The sequence below is a fragment of the Pterocles gutturalis genome, unplaced genomic scaffold (assembly GCF_000699245.1).
Source record: "Pterocles gutturalis isolate BGI_N339 unplaced genomic scaffold, ASM69924v1 scaffold20103, whole genome shotgun sequence".
In the NCBI taxonomy this organism is placed as follows: Eukaryota; Metazoa; Chordata; class Aves; order Pterocliformes; family Pteroclidae; genus Pterocles; species Pterocles gutturalis.
The window spans coordinates 15,551-38,048 of NW_010118549.1; the positions used below are offsets into that span (position 1 = coordinate 15,551).

Here is a 22,498-nt window from a genome sequence, read left to right on the forward strand (position 1 = left end):
GGTTTTAATTCACAAGCTGGGGGAAAAAAATCTACTTAAACAGAAACTTGATCATCTCTTTATTCTCTCTTCTTCCTTTATGCCCCAGTTGTTCTTGATGGTTTTCCCTTCTTACTGTTCTAATACCATCCATGTCCACATTTTTTTGCAAAGGGCTGGTTAGAAGCAGCTGTGTTTACCACTTATTCATTTAAGACTTGTTGACTGAATGAGGAACAGAAGCTGTAGTTAAGAGACTCAACAGGCTTATCTGATCTACCTGGCCTACAAGAGCAGGCTGACAGTAAAAAACACTCCTTTCCCAAGACAAATCTGTTTTGGAGATCCACTGATCCGCTGTCTCATATGCATGCTGCACTTTGTAAAGCTTTTGCTTTGCATTATCCAAGCTGAACTCTTAAGCTTTGGAGATATCTCTTTATGCAAATATTCTTAGAAGTAAAGTTACTTTGGAGAAATATTAAAAATGAAACTCCACCGAAACTTCTAAAAAGCCTGTCGTTTTAGGGATAGGTCAAGATACGTCAGCCTACTCATCCTGTCTCCTAGTTTAATCTTGGGGAGAGAATAACTTCAATTTAGAAACAGTGAAACTCAGGATGGTGTTGGACGATGCTGTAGGTAAGGCATCTGCACCTGCTAAAATTCACAAAGTCTTTCATGCTTCCACCACAAGAAATAACCTAGATGTGAGCTTGGGGAGAACTGGCTGAGCTGTAGTACTTGGTGTTTGTTTGCAGTTTTGACTGGATGCAAGCATCCAGGCCTAAACCCTCTCAATGTACCTGTTAGAGCCTCTTGTTATCAGAAATGTGTGGTACTGTCCAGTTACAAAGGCAGAGCTGTTCCAACATAAAAGTACTGAATGAGGCCAGCATATAGAGAGCCTGCTCCGAAGCCTCGTTTTCAGAAATAAATAGCTGTGTCACAAGGTTAAATCCCAGTGACAATGACTTTAAATGTTGCTTTTTAGCATTGTACAGAGCAGTTGAGCCGTGGCCGTTTCCAAGTTTACTTGTAATGAATGTGTGCTAGAAGTGCACAAGTGATGAATGTCTTGATTTCCTGATTCAGCCATTCAGATTGCACATTCAGTTGAGTGTTTCCTCCTTCCCCCACGGGTGTGCATGTGCATGCGTGCACACATGCTCATGTGTGCCCAGGTGCACTGCATGCTTGCATACTCTTGTAGTGCCCACACCTGTAGGACTAATCCTTACTCTTTCCATTCCAATTTGGCACTATTTGGGAACAGGATAGAATAAAATCTGCTCTTCAGTAGATGCTTGGTTGCTAGGGCAAGGGAAAGTAGAATAAATTTTCAGCATTTGAGGTTTTCAACTGCATCCAGAATTTGCCAACTCCTCCTCCTTAATGGAAGTTAAGAGCTGCTGGGGTATTAAGTCATTGAACTGTCAGTGAGGCTGTTCTTTGACAGCTGACAGAGTGGAGGAATGAGGTTTATCCAGCCAGCCTTTTATTCTTTCTAAATCCTCTGTTTGAGTGTCTGTCAGGGTGAAGAGCCTATCTGGAGTGGTGCTGTCGGAGCCAAAACACTCTTCTTAGCAGTCCTTCCCCTGCCTGCAAATAAAACAAACATGAAGTGATTTTCTAAGAACTGAAGTTTCTTGCAGCTTTTTCCTTCTTGTGTTCTTCTTGTGAGAAGAGTTTCTGCTTTCCTAGTCTTTGTTGTTGTGAAAATATTAATTGGTCTTGAATGCTGCCTTTTTGAGGGGGGAAGGGAAGGCGAGGGGGAATTATAAGAAAATTGCAGAGCATGAGGCCCTGGAGAAGACTAATCTTTTGTGAATGAGACAGGAAGAGTAGTGTAGCTGTAGGATCTGTGGGGGCTTACACCAAAAGTGGGTTTTGGCTACCGTTAATAATCTATGCCTTGGTTGTAGCAGAGGAATTCTGTGCATTTGCTTTCTATTTTGCCTTATACTGAAAATGGGCGGAAATCTACACTAACGTTCACTGGTGGTAGGTACTACAGGCTTAAGTAAACAGTACTTTTTTTCTTGTGTGTTACCTAACACTGTAGAAACTCACCATCAGTATCACTTGATACTCTAGTGTCTGGTGTGTATTAATGCCCTTGTTCTTGCTAGATGCAAGGACACTGCATGCATAACACTTAATGGTGAGAGATCTTTTCTGCAAGCTGACATAGCAGCAGCTAGCTTGTTTGATAGAATTGGTTTTATCCTTTGCATCTGAAGTCCAAAAATGCATGTGCATGCACAGTTTGCGCGGCAGTTCTATTAAGATGCTTTATTATCTTGGCTTATTGGTGAGCTAAGCCTAAGTTTTAGCTTTGGAATGCCTTCTCTGTCCCAATTACAGCTTCAGTTAATTGTTTCTAGGAGGGCAAAATGCCAAATATAACATAAAGCAAGAAATAAACAGCGCTGAATAAACTTACATTATAAAAGCCATGTTGGTGAGTATTGGCCGAACAGTTGGAAAGCTAGTCTTTTTTCTGAATTATAGTACACAGCACAACAGCAGAATATTCTAACACTAATAAATAAATATGTATTTCCTTTGTGGTGTGAGGTTCTTGCTGTAATCTTTTTCCTTTACTATCTCTCTAGTCTGAGAGCAAGTAGTCATGTGGCTGCCTTATCAAGTTCAGGCTTTGGACAGCCAGCTATTTCAGATTTAAACACAACAGCACCATTCTTAGCCCATGAATTTCAGGCACTCCTTTCCTAGCTTGAGGTATTACAGCCTCATAGCTGTACAGGATGTACTTCTCCGTTTAGACTATCAAGCTCTTCTGATTTACACATTTTTGACTCTTAACCTACTTAGTATTTATTACCCTGCCCACTGAAAGTTGCTGTGTGCTGGTATTGGTGCTGCCTGTGGCCAGTGCCAACCTATGCCCCTGGTTTTGGTGTGTGGGTGGGTGAGGTGTTTGGGTTTTGGGGTTGTTTTTTTTTTTTAACATTCTTAAACCATATTGTAGAGGCATGATGGGATGGTTAAGTGCGGAAACAAGGAGTTTCAGGACGGGAAATGGCCTCTTATCCTGGAGAGAAACTGGGGACATGGGGCATCTCTGGTCAGTCCACAAAGCTCCAGAATAACCAGTCTCCTGTTGCTGCAGGGTGCCCAAGGCATTTGAACAGGTGCAAAAGTGACTGGCTGGGCTGAAACTGAACCCACATAGTGGGTTCTTGGGGCCAGGCCTAAAGAGGGAATGATTTTGCTTGACCAGATCTCTTATTCCTGTTTTTTCTGAAATGGTCTGGCTAGACATGAAATTAAAGGTCTCACTTGAAAATGCAGGCCTAGGGGTATTTGTGTCAGACTGGTGCAAGTCTGAGAGCTGGATGGAGTCCAAGTTCCCAGTCCCCAGGTACTGTCAGAAAAATGCATATTCTGGCACTTGGCTTCTAGCTCAGGTGCTTTCACGGACTGGATGTTGGAAGTTGGCAGTATCCCTTAATAAGCTCCAGCACTTTCTCCCTTCTGATTGTAGCTTTTAACCTATTTCTTCTGGGTTTCCTCTCCTGCAGAGCCAGACTATGAGGTGTTTCTGAATGCTTCTAAAACACCCAAGTTTTCAGATGACCCCACAGAGCTCAATTGCAGGATCACAAAAGCACAGGACACCAAAGCAAACGTGCGCTTCACAGTTTCCTGGTACTACAGGCAGCGCCTGCGCAGTGACGATGTGGTGACAGAGGAACTCCTGGCCACGATGGATGCAGACTGGACTCTGCTGCCTGGGGAAAGGAGCAGAGAGCGGACTCAGAATGGGGAAATAATCTTCTCTAAAAAGGCTGTTGACACCTTCAGTTTACGAATCCAGTGGACTAGAGAAGGTGACAGAGGGAATTATTTCTGTGTCATCTCTGCGTGGAGTAGGCACCGCAACAACAGCTGGGTAAAGAGCAAAGATGTGACTTCTGCATCTGTCAGCATTTTCTGGGCTACACAAGGTAGGAACCTTGCACCTATTCACTGAAAGACCTGGTTAGCCAAGATTAGTTTTCTCGTGTCTAGGCCTGTCAGCCAGAAGGCCTGCTAATGGGCTTTGGAAATAGGGTTCTGTGTTATGAAGATGTAAAAAAACACTATTACCTTGTGTAAAGGCCTCTTATTTGTGGAGGGAAGTAACTACTTAACAGCACTCACCAGTTTCATGCAACAGTTTGGAGTGGAAGTGCAAAGCAGAGATACGTCAATCAAACTGTGCTGAGACTTCCAGGAGCCGGGCTGTCATTGTGGCAGGGGTGGCATCCAGCAGTGATACTGGGGTCATTGCCCCTTTTCATGACTTGGAATATTTTGGTCTCTCTAAGATGCGTCTTGCTGCTAGCAACAGGATTGTCTTGAGGTGAAAAGAGGAATGTCACTCACTTTAAGTCTCTCTGTCTGCCAGTTTGAGAGTGTGGTTTTTTGTGGTTTTTTTGCCTCTGTCCTACAAGCCCGTGTTTGGAAGGCACTTCTGAGGGAGTTAATGGGCATACTAGCACCAGAGTATCAAAAAATAAGTGAGTGCCAGAGCAAAGTCATTCAGTGATTTGCTTGGATCTGGGCCTTTTTTAGGCAGAAGTGAACTAGCTCTGGTCAGTATTTAAACTGACTCTGGGAGCATTTCTTAGAAGCTAAATAGAGTTACCTGAATTGCTTAGTGCTGGTTTAAAATGGGTGTATGTATCCTGGATGTCCTGTAGAGATACTGTTTAAACATAGGTGTGAGGTCATCCAAGAGGGGTCTGTTGGATAGGGACGGAAGGAATAAGATAACCTAGGATGGAATGTCTTTGGCAAAAATCTGTGCTTAGCTAAGCTGCATTTATTCTGATAGATTTGTTTAACAGTCTAGCTGAGGCAGTCACAGGCAGAAAACTATATTTCAGAGGCGAATAGTTTGAAATCAGTTTAAAGTTGTTTAGGGATAATCCCTAAACAGCAAATTGGAGAGCTTCTGCTGTGATTCTGCTTCAGTGGAGAGAGAAATGGTGGCCTGCTTGCTCAGTACTTCCTTCATCCTCAGACCAAGAGTGATCCATGAAAAGGTCATTTTTTTCACTGAAGCTGGCTTCTCCAGCAGGAATGAGGTGTCTCATTAATGCTCAGTGCTGTTCACAATTAGTTCAGTTGTTATGCCACAACATGGAGTGTGTGTGTGTGCATGCATGCGTAATGGATCATTGCCTTTGGAGAAGCTAGAGAGACCAGCTGGAGTTGAAAACTCTCAGCCTGTGTTGACATTTCTGAGGGAAAACAAACCGTGACAGGTGTGAAGATTCCAGTGTTTCTGGTTTTATTCCAAAAACTCTGCTAATTTTGCAACATAAATGTAAATGTTATAGCCCCCATGCTGAAAAGTACATTTTGTTGGCAAAGGAGTTGGGGGATTTATGATGTGAAAGTGAGCTCCCCTACAAACACATTTTCCTCCTGAAAAAGCATGTTGTATGTATATAAGCAGGGGGGGCAATATATAGGTTTGACTTCCCCTTCTTTCTTTCCACCCCTCGTGCCCCCCCTCCCACTCTTTCAGCAGTCTAGCCCCAGATGCCTTTCTCTGCCTGCCCTGTCCCTGCTCTGGCATATCCTATTCAATGTGAGCTCCTGACTCGGCTGTGAACTCAGTGCAGCAACTATGAAGGAGTTAATCTGCTGCTGTCTCTGCTCTCTGACTGTTGTTTTGACAAGTATCTCTGGTGATTTGAGTCCCTAACTGCTCCCAGTGCTTATAAAAGCCAGCAGCCAGGCTCCCACGTGTTTGCCTAAGGAGAGAACAGAAATTTGCCTCTTCTTTGGATAGCTTGTGCCTACGTAGAGACTTTTCTTCCAACTATTTCATTACTTGCATCATGTACTTTAGAGCAGTGGAAGGGGGGCTGCGGGACTTTGGAGAAATCCCGCTTTGGAAAAGGTGGTTCTGAGTTCTTCAGAAAGGAGAAATGGTTTTATGTTGTGTCTGTGGGTCAGTCAGCACAGAGGGGTGTTCAGAATAAGGAAGCCTTTGCTTGAAATGTAAACGTCATGTGAAGACCTCAAAGTCCTTTTTATGTGTGTTGCATAATAAGTTGTATGTTTGCCCATTGTAACTTGAGGTTTTTTTATCTTCTTTTTCCAGTTTGTTCTGTTGGGACTAATAATGCTCGCATGTTCTTCTGCTTACTCAGCTTTGCAAATGCAGCCAATTGCTATTATAGATCACTGTTATTTTTGACATGGTCTGCCTGATTTGTTTCTTCCCCTCTTTCTTCTACCTTCTTCCCTGCCAAGGTGACAAGGAAAGCATCTTTATTTCTCCTCAAAAATGAGAAGCATCAATTATATTGTTATTTTTTGCTTATTTAGAGTACATACCTATCAGTAAAAAGGGGTAAAGGAATGGAAGAAACCTTTTTTTGACCAGCTTTGAAGATTATTTTCAACCCAGAAAAAAGTTTGATAGTTTAAAAGATAATTTTATTTATTAATTTGAGTGAGTATTGCCTATATTTAAAACACAGTTGTTCTTTGCAGTGGAATGCAGAATTAGTGCTTGTTTCTTAATCCACTGTTGTCAACTTTGGATCTGAGTGGAATTCTTTGCAAAAGAGAACATTATATTTTAGTTGAAATTTCAGATCCCTGAGGTGCTATTATTTGGGGTTTTGTTAATACTTCTGTCTTTAATTTACAAAATAATTGTATTTAATGTAATGTTACTTGTTCTTAATGCTTGCCCAGGCCCTCCCATCACATTTAACTGGGAGTAAGGGAATCTTGATCTTTCAGACAGTCCTGTGAATAGGCAACAGGGGATATTTCTGCCACCCACTTGTCTTTGCCATTGCAGGTGTATAATAGACACTGCATAGTACAGACATGCAGTTCATCTTGAGCAAAGAAATTCCCATACCCATGGCACCAAGCTGCCAGATGTACATGGTAGTTTGGGTGTTGGAACAAGAAAGTGCATTAAGTTAGGTGTACAAGCCCCAGTCAGGGGTGGCTGGGCCCCTCATGCCTGTGGCTGCGTGAGGGTGAAGTGTTTATGCTCTTTGCTTGACGGGGGAGCAGGCCAGTGAGGGGGGTCTAGTTGTGTGTAGGCAGCAGTGGGGAGAGCCACTGCATTTTATATACACTCTCAGGCCGTGGTGCAGGCCTTAGCGTGCCTGCTGTGTTTTCAGAGCTCTTGGTATCAGAGCTGCTGGGGCTACAATTGTACCTCAGGGTGTTGTAGAGTCTCATTCTCCTATGAAGGCAATGCTGTCATTACCTTAATGTCTGTTGCATTCCCTGTACGTGCAATCTAGCTAGAGCACTGGGGGATGAAGAAGCCTTTTAGGAATATTGAGACGACATTACTTGCAGCTGCTGGTGAGATGTGGGCTCTGAGGTTTCTGTTAGCCGTGGCCGTTGTGCTGCTTTTCTGACTGGAGTCAGTGGAATGCAGGAAAGTTGTTTGCTGTTTCCTAAAATCTCCTTGCCCTTGTAGCTGTTAGGCTTCTCTGGAAATTTTACTGGCTTAGATTAGGTGAAAACTCTTTTTGGTCACTACCTAGGAAGTACTCTTGAATCTGAGCATCTACTTTGTGGTAGAGAGCAAGAGAATTATAGTGTGGCTTAAGCACTTGGAGTGGCCAGTGATGGAAGGCAGAGGCATGCACTGCCAGGCTCCAAAGTACAGTTTATTACTCAAATTTTATTTAAGTCATTTGACTAGGATTTCTGCTGCTGCTAGCCTTCTGTCTTGGAGTAGAGCCCAAACTGGTTATAAGCATTGGGTATGGTTTACTTAGGATCTCTTCCCCTACCACTTTCCAACATAAATTCTGCCAATTGCAGCCTCCTGTGTATGACCGACCAGGGTGTGTTTTACTGTGCTTTTCATTCATGGAGCTTTCCAAGAAGGAGGTGAGACACTGCATGGGATTGCAGGTATGTGTGTGGAGGGGCAATCATGCAGGGTAGTGGTCAAGACACAGACATTGCCTCCTTGGCAATTCTTGGAAGGTTAGAAATGAGATCTTAGGATGAGGTTCTTGGAAGAAAATGTTCTTTACTTCTCTGGCCCATTCTATGCTATAAGATCTGATGAGTAGTTTCTGTTATCACAGGAAACATGAAGAAACTTTCCTTTCCCACTTAACTCTTCTTGCAGATTACTGTTATTTCTAACCTAAGCACCAAATCTTTGGTTTCTTCTCTTTCCCATAATGTGCACTGTTACACACAGAGACAACTACATGCTTTTTCTAGGTGGGGGATGATGGAGTGCTAATTACATTTCATCTGCTACTACTGAAGGAGAACAATTTTGTCACAGACCCGTACTGTTAAGACTGGTGATCCAGGCTTTTCTAGTTGATAGGATATGGGGCTTTTAAAATTGTTGTTTTACTGTACTACATACATCTCTAATATTATTGCAGATTCAGAAATGTTCCTTTGATATTTTTTTACTTTCTTGCAGCAAGAAACATTCAGCACCTATACGTGCTGGTTTTTGTGTCCTGTTCTCTATTCTGGTCTGCATTTCTTACGATCTCACATAAGAGGAGGTGCCTCTGTCTTCTGTATTCATCCAACCTAAGGAATTTTGCATTTTTAAAAGGTAGAAAAATCATTTGAAAGGACTTTCTTAAGACTATATCTCCCTGTTTTATGTTCACCATCCTAATTCCTAACCTTTTGAAATCTGCTGCTGTTCTCCAGCTGCATCTCTGGGCCTCAGATGTTCTCTTCCACAAACTCTACAGATGGCATTTCTGCTGCTGTCCCATGCTACCACCACTCCTTTCTCCTTTTCTTTAGCAAAAATGATTTTTTGCAACATTTTAATTTGCATCAAAGCAGCATTTTCTGTTGCCCTCAAATGGAAAGTCAAGAAAGGATGTCTAGGAACAAAGTTTGTTCTGTCCTTACTGGGCACAAGACACTCCCCTGTGTACTGCTGCCTGACCTGTGCCTCTGGTGGAATAGTTGAAATAAGGCATTTGGAGCCCAGATAGTAGGGAGAGTTATCTCTTCTTGGCTACATCTGTACTGCTCTGATCATGTCAAGGTATTTGTCTTAAGTACATGTATGAGAGACCAAATGCAAGTTTTCTTTTTGGTATCTAGGACCCAGCACTCTGACATGAAGATCAACAGTACGAAGAATGTTTTCATCAGGCGGGATCTTTGCCCAGAGCCTTTGCACAAGGCCTAGAAAGCAGAGAAGTGTGGCTAGCTGTTTGTGCTTCTGCATTTGGGGCAAAATATAATTGTCTATTAGATTCCTAAAATGTGGCAAGCTGGTCTGTGCTGGGCTCCTAAATGCCTCAACCTTATGAAGAGGATGATACCAGAATCTCATGGACACAGGATGAGGAAAAAATGGAACCGAAGTCTAGAATCAGATACAGGATGAGTTCTCACACAAGGGAAGCAGAGAAGGACTCTGTGCAGCTTCAGTTGTGATGGTACCCAGAATGCCTAAATGTGCAACTCCTGTATTCCCACTTGCTTAGCGGGTGGAAGGTGGTGTGTGGGGGGAAAGGGGGGAGGCTGGTTGGTGTGGAGTATCAAGTAATTCTGTGCTCAGCTAGACCACTAGAAGCAGCTTGGCTTTTCCCGCTCCTGCTGTTTCTTTATATAGCTTTGTACTGTGATCTGCTTTATGGAGTACTGATTTAAAGTTGTCATACTGGGTTTCTCATCTTTTGGGCTGTGTTTACTCATTGTGAAAACTGCTGCTCGAAGGCAAAACACTGCAAAATGTAATCTTGACGAGTATCTTGTTGCTCTTGTGGGGAGGGCATAAATATTACTGCATTTGGTTCAGTTTTGGGAAATTTGTAACAATCTCACCATTGTTTATTTCCCTTTTCCTCAGAAGTATCACCTTGCATAAAGGTGATGTGTGTAGTTTGGTTTGTTTTTTAAATGTGTCTACACCAATTTCTTATAAGGGGAGGAAGGGGGAATATGCTGCAGCACAGTAAATCCAGAAAGTTTGACTGGCTGAATTCTTGCAATACTGTTACTTTGGTAAGAAGTAGCTGTAAGTTGTGTTTTCTGCCCCAGCACCCATTCCTTAGGAGGAAACGGAGTGTGTGGGATGTCTCTTCATCACAGTGCCAGGAAACTAGCAACTCCCTTTCCTTTTATCTGGTTCTGATTTGAGTCACTCATCGTTTTCTCAGTTTCTTATTGTGAGCTCGTATTTTTTGTGTCTTGGGGCTGTGCTCCTAGATGTATAATTTTCCCAAACCCTGTAATTAAGGGATTCTTGGGATTGAGGAACTGTCAGATTTGGAGAATGCTGAAGAAAGGAAAGGAAACTGAGCAGTAAGTGTTGCTGGCATTCTGGATGCCAGATGGGCTGTTAGGAAACATGGGAGGCAGAGGTGTACCAAACTCTTTCAACACAGAGGTGTATGTATGGAGGTGCTGGGGATGGAGACTGCTCGTCTTACCACCAACTTTTTTGTCATGCAATTTCAACTGATCTTGGGAGTTCAGCTGAATGTGTCTGGATTGCTATTAGGGTGGATTTTCAAGGGAAATAAAAGAAGCTACACTAAGTGCTGCCGATTCAGTTAGTGGCTAGCTTTTGTCACTAGTCAGGAGTACTTCAGCAGTGTCCTTGTACCCTGTTGCTGAGGGTGTTCTTCCAGATCCAGTATAAAACTGCGACTCTGAGTCTTGTCTGACTAATATCTTCTGAATAAAAAAAAAAGTCCTGGAGGTCCTGTCACACTATGACTTGTGTATTGCGTTATCTGTACAGTATTTGATGTTCGTTTGAATCTTTGCATCTTGACCCAAACCGTTGTGTACTGGTGTGTGTGCGCTGTTGAGTAGCATTCTGGTGTATCCATATGTGTCTAGATAAATGTGCTGGGGTTTTTCTCTCCCAAAAACGTACTTTGCTTATTGGTAATCTTCTAGGCTGAAATGCTGCAGAAATATCTGCACCTGTTTATTAACCCTTCTCTTGCTGCTTATTTCCTTCCCTCTTCAGATTACACGCTTACAGTGGAGGCAGTGAAATTGAAGCCGTTCTTTGTAGCAGGCCACACCTTTGAAATGACGTGCAAAGTGTCTTCAAAAAACATCAAGACGCCACGCTACTCTGTCCTCATTACAGCTGAGAAGCCACTAACAGATCAGTCGAATCCTAATGGAACCACTCGCATAATCTCCTTGAACCAGGATTCAGTAGTGCGGCTGGAAGACTGGACAGACCAGACTCGTGTGGATGGTGTGGTTCTGGAGAAGGTCCAGGAGAATGAGTTCCGCTACAGGATGTATCAGACCCAGATTTCTGATGCTGGGCTGTATCGCTGTGTAGTGACTGCATGGTCTCCAGGTGGTGGTGGCATGTGGCGTGAAGCAGTGAATGGCTTATCCAACCCTATCCAGATAGACTTCCAGATGTCAGGTTGGTATAGAATCTGGCAGCTCTGTGCCTGAGCCCGAAAGGGAGAGAGTTCTTTCACGCTCTCCCGGTAGTTTCGGTGTCTCCGGGAAATACTCTTGGAACATGGAATGGGTGTCTAGATGGTATGATGGCTGAGATATTTGCTTATCTCTTTTGGTGGTACTTGTGTCCTTTGTGCTATTGTTTGTTTACAGAAAGATGTTTAATAACTTGTCTGTAATCATAACCCCTGGGTTTTTCTTTACTAATGTAGCTTTTATGGCCTTGCAGGCTCAGAGCTGGTTCTCAGTATGGAATAACTGCTGCCACATTTGCCAGCTTTATCAATGGATTGCTGTTAGGTACTGGCTGCTCTGGAAGAACATTAATATAAACTAGATTTCTGTTCTAAAACAGACTCGATTAGCATAGCATTAAATTGCCTGAGCACACCTTCGTGTTGATGTAATTGCAGAAAACGATCGGGTCAAGGCAATAGTTAACATTTCAGCCATCCCATCTCATCCTGCCAGTGGAAGACCTTAGAGGCCCCTTGTGGCTGGACTACAAAGCTACACAAATTGGGATGAGTTTCAGTATCAGAAGTACATCCTGTTCCTTGCATCCTTGCTGAAACCCTCATGTTCACCTGTAACATAGCCTGCCTGTTGAGATTTTTCTGGGGAAGTGTGCCTGTCCTGGTATATTGTTGGGGGGAGGGAGAGAGGAACAGGCTTGGTTTGGATCATCAGAGATGCATGTTAACACTGGCATCCTATCATGGTGTGTGGGTGGGAAGTACCACAGAGTTGTTTTCATAATGGTGGTGCACTTACGAGTGAGTGGCTCATATCATGATTAGATAAACCAAGCTGGTGACTTCTTGAGCACTTTTGAAGAGCTCTTGGTGTAGACTAAAGGTGTATCCTATGTTGGAGCTCTCTAGGTGGCTGCTTTATCTCAAACATTCTGCACTCCCCCATTCCTATTTACAAGCACAGCTTGGGAGAAGGTATCTCCTCAGATCACTTGTTCTTCATGTGAGTTGTTCTGCTTATAATAGTGGGGCTGTAGGGTTTTTAGAAGATCCATCTGTGACTAGGCAAGAGCAGCCTGACTTCTGGCTGCATGTATAACTAAGGTAATAGTTCTCTGAGGTGAATTCTAAAAACTGAACTTCCTTATACTAGGAACACTGGAAAAAGGAGAAGGGCTGAGCGTAGGGGGACAGCCTTGCACTGAGGACATCACTTTGTAAGAAGCTTTGAAGTGTATCATCTTGATACAAACCCTAATGAAGATGCAGCCTGACCTAAGCTGTCCAGAGAGAGGACATTGACTCAGCTCAATGCTTCTTTCAGTTCTAGGTAGTTTCTGGTTGGCTTTTTGTTTAGTTTTATGGCAAGTTACTGTTCTGAAAATAATCTTAGTTGCCTGTGTTCCAAGTGCCTCTCAGAGCAGCACTGTCACAGCTGAATATTGCTGTAGATTTGTTGTATTTCTCAAGATGGCTTAATGGCCTATAGTTGTGGTCTTACTGCTCTTGGTATGTGTGTCAGACATAGTATGAGAGCAGCATTTGCAAAGGGGTGATGCAACAAACTAGCAAGAATGAAATCTGTACCAAACTCCTCCCCTCCAAGCTCTTACTTGGAGGCTTTCCTGCACAAAAGTGATTGGTGAGTCTCCCAACGTTGCTTATGTCACTTTGAACTCCTATCCAAAAAGTTTGGCAGTATGCTATTAATATCCATGGTTCAGAGGGAACCCTGTGAGCTATGCAAGGGAGGGAAGTGCGCATGTTGCAGTCTTGACTTCTTTTTGCTGTCCCACTCTACTCCCAGCCTCTTCACCGAGATAGGATTTCTGTCACATGGAGCAAAGAAAGGGAGGTAGCCTGTAGCAGTGCCCTGAGAATGCGTGAATTCCAGTAGCAAGGCTGGAACAGGGGGAGGGATGGCCCTGAAGCCCTGTCAGCCTTTCATTCTTTACCAAAGAATGAAGATAGGAATGAGATTCCAGGCACAATTTACAAGATAGTTATTTCCCAAAGTAATCTTGGCATGTAGCAAAATCTGGGCTCAAATACCTTCCTTTCTTCAACTGGTGGATGAACTTTGTGTCCTTCAGTTGTTACTTGGGCATCCTTGCTGGGCATTCATCTCTGGGCATGATGGGAAGGTGTGATGAGCACAGTTAGAATGGACTAACTGTGGCAATATTATCTGGAAAATTATTTGCAATTAGGTATACAAGAGAGAAGATGTTTTACAGGTGGGTTAATTTGGTTTTGTTTGCTGAGGTGTACTGTCTTTGAGGCAAACTGTGACTGAGCCAGGGAGCCAGGGGTAAAAGGCCAAGTTGTGGAGCAGCTATGAAAGCACAGCTCAGATATCACGCCCCTCTCTTGTTTCCTGTGGTACAGGCAGCTGTCAACCTTGTTCTTCAGAAAAAGAAGCTAGTGCCAGACTTTCCCTAATGGGAGTGGTGAAAGGCAGAACTGCTGAGGTAGCTAGTCATTTCTAGGGAGAATGAGAGACTCCCCAAGATCGGAGTGAAGATACTAACAGGAAAGGGTCAGAAAAAGCAGAGGGGCACACAGCTCTCCAGGTAACTGTAAAAGCTGGGGAGCACTGCTGTGCTAAATCCCAAGTTAAACAGGTATTATAAGTAGCTTATGAGTGTGTTTGGCCCTGGTAGTGCAATTGACTCATTAACAGTTTTCCTGACTTTTGGGGTTCTCAAAGTGTAATAGAAAGGCATTTTAACTCTGACTGTTGCAGGGGGGATATAATAAAGCAGTACAACTTTGAAAAATAGAAGGAATTCCAGTCTCCTCCCTACTTGGAAGGCTTGGACTTTGACAGCATTTTTCAGCTTGCACCATGAGGGATGAAGTGGGGAGGTGATCAATATGGAAGCTGCATTTTCAGCAGAAGGAAGCCCTTAAAATTGAGTTTTACATGAAGCTTTTAGTCACAGGAGGGATTTCTTTCTCAGTTGTTTTTATTGATTCCTTTTTGATAGGGGGTGGAGGGGCTTGCTAGGATTGGAAACCCTTTCTTCCACTTGGACTCCCTCTCAGATCTCTTGAAGTTGAGTGGTGTTTCAAGGAGAGGTTTTTAGTGTGCATACACATTGTGCAGTGTGATCTATCTGAACGGCAGGAGGCCTATAAGCTTTTTATATACGAGCTAGGAAGTGCACACATGAAACTTCAGTGTTTCCTGCTACAATAGGCTTGAAGTGTGGCAGTGCTCTGAAATGTTTTTCCGTGAACCTCTATGGAAAATGTCTTGCTCAGATTCTTTCCATTCAAGCCAAAACTTGCTGGCTCCAAGCAGAGACCTCCTCTCTTCTTTCTCCACTTGCTGTTGCACAGGGATGTATTTATTCCATTTGGTTAATGATCTGAAAAGTTGATGTAAAGGCATTTGTTTGAAACTTCCTGAACTAAAACATGAAATGTGGATTTTGTCCACTGAATTATATAAACTGGAAGTCAGGGGGTGGTGGTGGTGAGGAGGAGCCTAGTAGGTCATTAGTTTTCAAGTATTCAGTCAATGGCAGATTGTTCTTTGCTGGATATATTTTAAGACCAGAAAGGATCTTGTGAATCCTCTGGTCTGGCCTTATGAATAACATGGATCACTACACTCATTTTATAAAATGAATGCCTGCTGTATGTTGAGTAGCTGTAAGCAAACTAAGTTTATTTGGGGGGCAGGGGGAAGCTGTCCCATATGAAGACTTTAATGTTCTTCAGTGCTTCTTTCTGTTTTCCCAGTCTAGAACAGAAGTTCTGCCATCTCTTTTTCAAAGGTTGCCCAGCAATGCGAGGGAGAAGAGCAGCTGCCAGTGCTTGTCTTGACATTTTATCATATTTTCATTGTATTATTTCTGATGAAACTCAAATGCATCCTCTCTCGTCCTGAGCTATTGGATGATGTATGGGTACATAGACTTTCTTTCAGCCTGGAACAAACCTGTCTTCTGTTCCTTGCTGTTCTTCCGAAGCCAGTGTATCAAGACAGCTTCTTGTAAGACTTGTGATCCTACCTACCCAACCTGAAATCTCTCGCTTGTTTTCTGGTAATGTGGAGGTGTCGCACCAGTGGCAATGCCTTTGCACTGCAAGGGCTGAGCAGTGGATGAGAGAGGCTATCTTTTTTTCGTGCTCCCCTTTGCCTGCAGCCTCATCCAAGCCGGTCAACAAATAGCTGGGAGCTTGCTTGAGATCAGAGTGCTTATCTGATGGAGGCCTTTGTACTGGTATCTGGTTCAAATGGCCTGCAGCTGATTTTTTTTTTTTTTTTTTAAATGCTGAGGCACCTGGTCTCTGTGAAATCCACCTGATTTATCCTGGTGTCATAAATACTTTGGCATTCATCCTTTAATTTTCTATTCCTTTTACTCTGAACCCAACAACCCAGGTTAGTGTTTAGAGTGTCTTTGCCCACTATACACTCACAGGAATTTCCACAGAAGTGACTTATTTTCCTTTTCCTTGAGGGAAGAAGGGAGAAGGAAGCTTTTAATCTCGTATTGAGAAGTATGTTATGAGAGAGAACCATTTGGAGCTTGGCTGTGCTCTGAGCTGGCTTCCTCCTGTGCTATTCAGCAGAGGGCAGAAAGATCTGGAGAGGCAAAAATAAAGGAGAACTTTAAGGGAAGCATCTCGATGAAATCTTCAACTCTGGATTACATCTGCGTGTGAGCTCATTGCACAGCAATGTATTATCATTCACTTTGGAAGAAGCTGAGATAAACTGAGAGCTGCTGAAATATGAGCTGAGTATTGATGTTGAACTTGCAATTAAAATTAAATGTTGCCCTGCAATGACCCTGAGAGATACTCAGTTTCAAGAAAGGAGAATAGAAAGATTCTTAAAGGAAAGAAACCTTAATCATGTAAATGAATGAAGAGCAATACAGCAGAAACTTTGGCAAGAAAGGCTAGTATTTTCCAGCCACTGTTAATGGGTAAGAATGTGTTTTGTCATTGTGTGCCTTTGTGCCTGCGTGCATTAATTTGCAGCTGGAAGTAGAAACCACAGGCTAAACTACTGGGGGCTTCTTCCAGTAACAGCTATTATGAGGCTTGGGGTAAAATTTGCTATGGAACAGCTCCATGAAGAAGTAGGGAGAGGGCAGGGGGATGAAATAGTGTGAGTGAGGGAGCTCATTATCTGGAGAAAGGGAGGTCATGGCATTCTCAGTTCAAGAGTGAATGATTTGGTGCCAGGGCAGATATGAGTAATATTTTGGAAGACAGAACTTGTGGGTTGCATCAGGTTTTTTCCCTGTTGTGGTCCATGGTGCTGTCTGATTGCAAGCAGGGAAGCTGCATGCAGTGATTATGGCCTCCCTGCTGGGTAATAGACTGGGCACAGGCTTCTTGGGTGGAACAGCCTGTTCTGGATCTGTTAGTCAGGTTGCTTGACCTTTCTCTGCTCTACTTTACTTGTCTGGAAAATAAAGGTAACTCATGTCTCTGGGGAGACTATACCTTATTTTTGCAGAGAAGTACTGGCTAAAATGATATTGAAAAGGCCAAAATATCACCTAGGTAATTACGATTTCTTCTGTTGTAAGTCTTAGATGTTAACTGGCTTTTGGTTTTTCTCCCTCCTTTTCCCCTTTTTTTTCTTGCAGATTTAAGGTGTTTGAATTACTGAGCAGGGAAGGAAAGCAGGGAGAATGGGGTGATATCAGGTAAATAGGGCTCAGGATTTTTTATTTTCTCCAATATGTTAAATCCTTAAGCTGAGTAAATTAACTCCATAAACTTCTCCTTTCCACCCTGCAGCCTGTTCAGTGTGAGTCTGAGCACAAATTAATAAACCAAACTTGGTACAGCTTACAAACACTTTTTCCTTTCATTTACATATGTGGAAGAATTTGCAATACACTTTTTAGCTGAAAACTATTACTGAGGGATTTGGATCCTGGAGTTTCCTTCCTGGGTTGCATGAAATCAACAGTTTGAGCACGGAGATCTGCCATAAAAGGGGACATTCAGAAGAAATTACACCAAACAAGTCCTGATCTTGGAACCTGGTTTCTCTTTAAGCACTGCTAGATTTGTACTAGTAAACTTCTAACCTCAGTTCCTTCACTTCCCGTTTAAAATTATATAGTGTTTTTCAAGCATTCAGAAGTCAAAAAATGCTCTGAAAACTCTTTTTATTCCTATCTTGATTGCAGATGCTTTTTAATATAAAATTGCTATTACTTTAATAAAGAAGAAAACTTCTTTTAGGGGTTGTATCTAAGCTTACATAGGCCTTCCTATAGTGAGGAGCAGAGATTTTGTCTCATGTTAAATCAGAGGTCTCAGCAGAAGATGGCAATTTAGAGGAAGGTTGATGCTTAGCTCTTAGAATTGCGAATGCTGGTTTGTTTTGTAAATCTATGCTCTTTAGTTTCTGAATTAGCCAACGGCATGACACCTATCTTCAAAACTAAAGTTATTAAAATCCAATTATTTCTCAGCTTTCAAACTCCTGAGCAGCTTTCCTACACTTAACTGTGCTTTGTTCTTGATGAGCTTTACAGGTCATGCTTGATCTGTCAACCCTGCAATTGAAACTAAGTTCTGATTTGTTTATTCTCCCGAGTGACCAGTAGGTGCCAATAACAGTATTTCAAACTGTTAAATACAAGTGGCAAGGTGAGCAAAGCTACATCATCGGTTATCTGTAGAGTTGTATTTTTCTCAGTGTTAATGTAGCATGAACTCGGATCTCATCGAAGAATTCATGTCACCTCCGCAACACTTCCTGTGACAACACTGCAAGTGCTTGAGCATGGCAATGCTGAGACTCTCATAGTTGGTGTCATCAGTGTCTACTGGGAGGTGCCTGTTACCACATGCCTGCACCTGTAGGCTTTGAGTTAAGGGGTTTTTTTTCTGGGAGGGTAAAAACTTAAGAAAAGCACTTGGTTTTTATGTGCCAAGCCCTGCTTGGTGGAGTCTAAGTCCAGGGCCTCTTGGATACTGTGGTGTGATGGTAATGGGGACAAAAAACCCGACAGGATCTGCACCTTGCCACAAGATTTTTGTGGCACATTTGTGACCTCTTGGGAGGTCCTCAGGAGTCTTGAAAATGTGTCTGGAAGCATCCCATGTTTACTCTGGTGCTGTTTTTTGCACAGGTGCTTTTCCTGAGCCTGCAGTAAAGTGGATGTCCAGTCAGATAAGGTGATGATTTTACGTGTAACCCTCTAATGAACACTGGTTTGCTGCTGCTTTTGTTTGAGATTGGTATGCAGCTCATTCCTACTTCTCTCATCCTGTTGCCAAACAGATTCAGCTGAGGCCAGATTGAATTGTTTAAGCTGGGGACATAAATCCAGCAAGTTATAATCAGGTTAAAAGCACTGATCAGTTGGGTTTTTTAGAAGAAAATTGAACAAAACCAAGACCAAAACCTTTCAATAGAGAAGGGCAGCATGCAGATGACTTAATGAGGGATTGGAGCCATGTCATCAGCTTCTATGAATCTTTTCCAGGCTATGTAGTGACTACAGCTCTGACTCAAGTGTACCTTATGGTCAAAGGTAGGGGATTAAATGGTCTTTGTGGTCCAGCTCAAGGCTAACGGGTCTCTGTTGAAAACAGTCTCCTGCTTTTTCAGGTTGGGGGTGGCAGGGGTGGGGCACAGAATCTATGAAAATGCTTTATTCTGTCCTTTCATGTCTGAGAGCAGCCTGAGGCCCAGGGCATGGGTAGTGTGGGAAGAAGGCCTGAGATACTTCCACAGTAGGAAGATGCTCCTCCTAGGAAATTGCAACCACACAGTTTTCAAGACTGAACTAAGCAGCTTTGTCTGTAATGAAGATTGCTTAGGTTTAAAAAAATAAAACTAATTTTCCCTTTTCAGCTGGAGAGGGAAGAGCACTACCGCTGCTCTCAACTCTGTTGAAATCCAGTTCTTTGCACACAGGACAATGATTTCTCCCTGGAGGTACAGATGGTAATTTGCAGGAGATGTACCCTAGTAGGGAAGTAACCAAAAGGAAATAATTGTTTGTGGCTTACCAAGGGGAAGTACAATCATGAAATGACAGAGCAGCTGCTGCCTAGCAGCCTTCTTACTGCCCAAGAAACTTTGACTCTTCATGTGGGAGGCAGAGTAGAGATGCACTCCATGACCCAGAACTGAAGAGTACGTAGGGAGTGCTGCGTTACCCTGATACATGGCCTGTCCTGGCTATGTGACCAAACAAGTTTAGCTTTTACCTTCTTGACATTCAATGGCCAGGAATGCTCAGACTCTACATTGGTGGTTTACTCTACATTGGTGGTTTATTGGCATGCCAGGGTTGGAAGCCAATGTCTGTTGAATGCAATAGATGCTTGGACTTTTAACTTATTTTAATTTATTTTTATTTTAACTTATTTCTTGATAAGGCTGGAAAAGTCTTGTCTATACGTACCCTCTGTGTTTCATTATTTACCCTGCCTGGGCAGTAGTAAGGCAGCACATCCTTAGCCTGACAAAGTTGGGATCATGCTGTTCATCTCCCTTGCTCAATCCTGGCCAGCATCTAGCCAGGACAGAGACTGCTGAAGCAGAGAATGTCCCATACTCCTGACACCTCAGTTGCTGCTGGGACTTAGGATAGACCCTGAGCTATAGACAGTACCAAGATTATTATGGAGCTTTTTTGCCTTTGATTAATGCAGCAGAGGGTATGGGCTGGGAATGCAGGGATGTTCCTGGCAGATTTTGACAGTCTTTTTGTTTATGTTGCTGTGACAGTTCACCCACAGGTTGAGACTCCTCTGGTTACAGTTGGCTGGAGTGCCCTGTTCCATTCTGCCTTTAGTTCCCTAAGACCTTGAACTACTGTCTGCACAACTTCAAATAAAATGATGGAAAATGTCTAGTTTTATCAGAAGACGAATGACCAAAAAGGCTGCAAGGTGAATATGGTTGGGAGGTGTGTGTGTAAATGTCAGGAAACAAATTGAGCTCATGTAGAAAGAGTTTGGATAAGAGGCTGAGGAAGCAATTGGATTAATCTCTCCATTTCCCCAGAAAAGGATCCCATCATGCTGAGCTTAATTTAGGGCTGCAGCCAGCTCATGAAGTCACTACCTGAACAGCTGAACTTCAAAGTGTTCTGGGTCTCCTATTTTCTTAAATGTGTTATAGCATAAGCATGTAGGAGTCTCGTCTGGTAGTCCATATGTAACCTTTATTGCATCTCTACCGCCCTTTTATCCTTGCTTGGTGGGGTAGTTTGCAATCTTAAGTTTTAATAGAGAGGACTTCTACTGTCAAAATGGGTACAAACCTCTGGGATTAATGTCTACATACTGCCTGTGTGTACAAAGTACACATACTCTGGTTGTGGGGCAGAGAAGAGGGCTGTAAGAAATTTATGATATAACAAAGAGCAGCACATTGTGCCCAGTGGAAATTGTGGGGGGAATTTTGGAAGCCACAGAAGTAATTATTGCATTGTAATTGGAATTAGTTTCCTAGCGTGCTGTGTAATCTCTGCTGACCAAAATAAGCCAGGCCCTTGTAGTGTAGAACGGTTTCACCAAAAATGACAGCTCTTGCTTCGCAGCACATCCAAGTTTCTTTCCAGAACTTCAGTTTCCAAGTGATGTGATAAGCATGTGCAGTATAGTGAGTTATCAGCATAAATTTCTGCAGAAACCTGTTGGGAGGGCAAGGGACAAGTGGGTTGTCTTGGATGATTTCGTTAAATGTTCAACATCAAAAGCATTGTTTACCACTGATCTTCAGTGGATTTGAAATTTACAGTTCTTGTACTAAAACAGTAGCATATAAGAGTGGAGTAGTGCAAATCTTCCAACAGCTTTTCTTTCCTCCCAAACCACCTTTCAGTGCTGCTTGTTGCTGCTACTGTCCCAGAGGTAGCTGAGCCAGGTAATGATAGCAGCTAATGGAGTTCAAGGAGGGTAAAAAAGGTTACTTCTTAATCTAAGTCCCAGCTTCCTTCTTGAGTTCCCTGACCCCTGGGAGGCCACCATTAGCATCAGTTTTCTTCCTACTTATCTCCTTCACCTTGTTTAGTAGAGAAATCACTAAGGGTATTTTGACACATTCTTCAGTTTCTGCCCTGTGAAATAGAGAGTACTGGCACTGTTGGTGTATCTGAGGAGTTGTGGTTTTGCTAATTTTGCATCAGAGATGGAGTTGTTGTCAAAATTTGGGGAAGTTTTGTTTTTTAACTTATGTACTTCAGAGGTCAAACACCACATGTTGTCATGGTGTCTGAGCATTTCATAACAGCCTAATGGTTTTCATCAATATCATCGCCACTTTGCAACTGAAGGAGTTACTGTACCCTTGGGCTTTGAGACACCTTCTACAGACGAAGCTATCTGTGGCAGAGTCTGAAGGAAAACCCACAGAAAGTGTTATCAGATGCACTTCTTCTGTTGTCCATGCTTCAGTTCCATAGCAGAACCATCTGTATTGTTAAAATACTGGTTTGCTCGAACTTGAATTCTATTGACAGCCTCAGCCAAAAAAGATCCATGCTGGATTAGCTTGAAGACCTGAGCTCTCATGCTCTTAGAGGAGTCACCACTAGAAAACTGGCTTCTTTTCTGCCAGACAGTAGAAGGCAGACTTCAGCAGCAGCCTCTGTGTTGGGTGGCAGGTCTGGCAGTTTGGGTACTTTGTCTTAGTGCAGGAATTAATGGCTAAAATTGGATAACTATTTTGCGAAAACTTACATGATTGCTTATTCCTTCTTCAGAGCTCTGTCTCCACAAACTAGCAGAGAATACTTCAAAACCATGCAAGGGTTTTGGACACTGAAGAAAAGCCTGTCATGAATAATTGTGGTTACTCTTTTCTAGGTCCTGTGTTTAACGTCTCGGTGCATTCTGACAACCTGATGATTTACCAGGGTGAGCTGGCAGATTTGCTGTGTATCGTCACAACAGAAGGAATGGCACTTGAGCCAGGTATTTTGGCAAAATTATTTTACTTGTAACTCATTTGCCTTCACCAGGCAGAATAATACCAGCAGTTACAACCCTGTGTCCATTGAGTGAGGCTGGAGAACTGAGAACCAGCATTGAAAATCCTATAGAACTAGATAATACAGTAGAGCATGTTTGCTTTACACAGC

General features: G+C 42.8%; 1 protein-coding gene across 1 annotated transcript in view; it reads left to right on the forward strand.

The window, feature by feature from the left end:
* Window positions 1-22,498, forward strand: part of PTGFRN (prostaglandin F2 receptor inhibitor) — a 38,735-nt gene that overhangs the window by 7,874 nt on the left and 8,363 nt on the right. Inside the window, 3 exon segments of the mRNA XM_010076268.1 lie at window positions 3,528-3,953; window positions 10,973-11,392; window positions 22,224-22,331. Coding sequence (XP_010074570.1) covers window positions 3,528-3,953; window positions 10,973-11,392; window positions 22,224-22,331 — 954 coding nt within the window.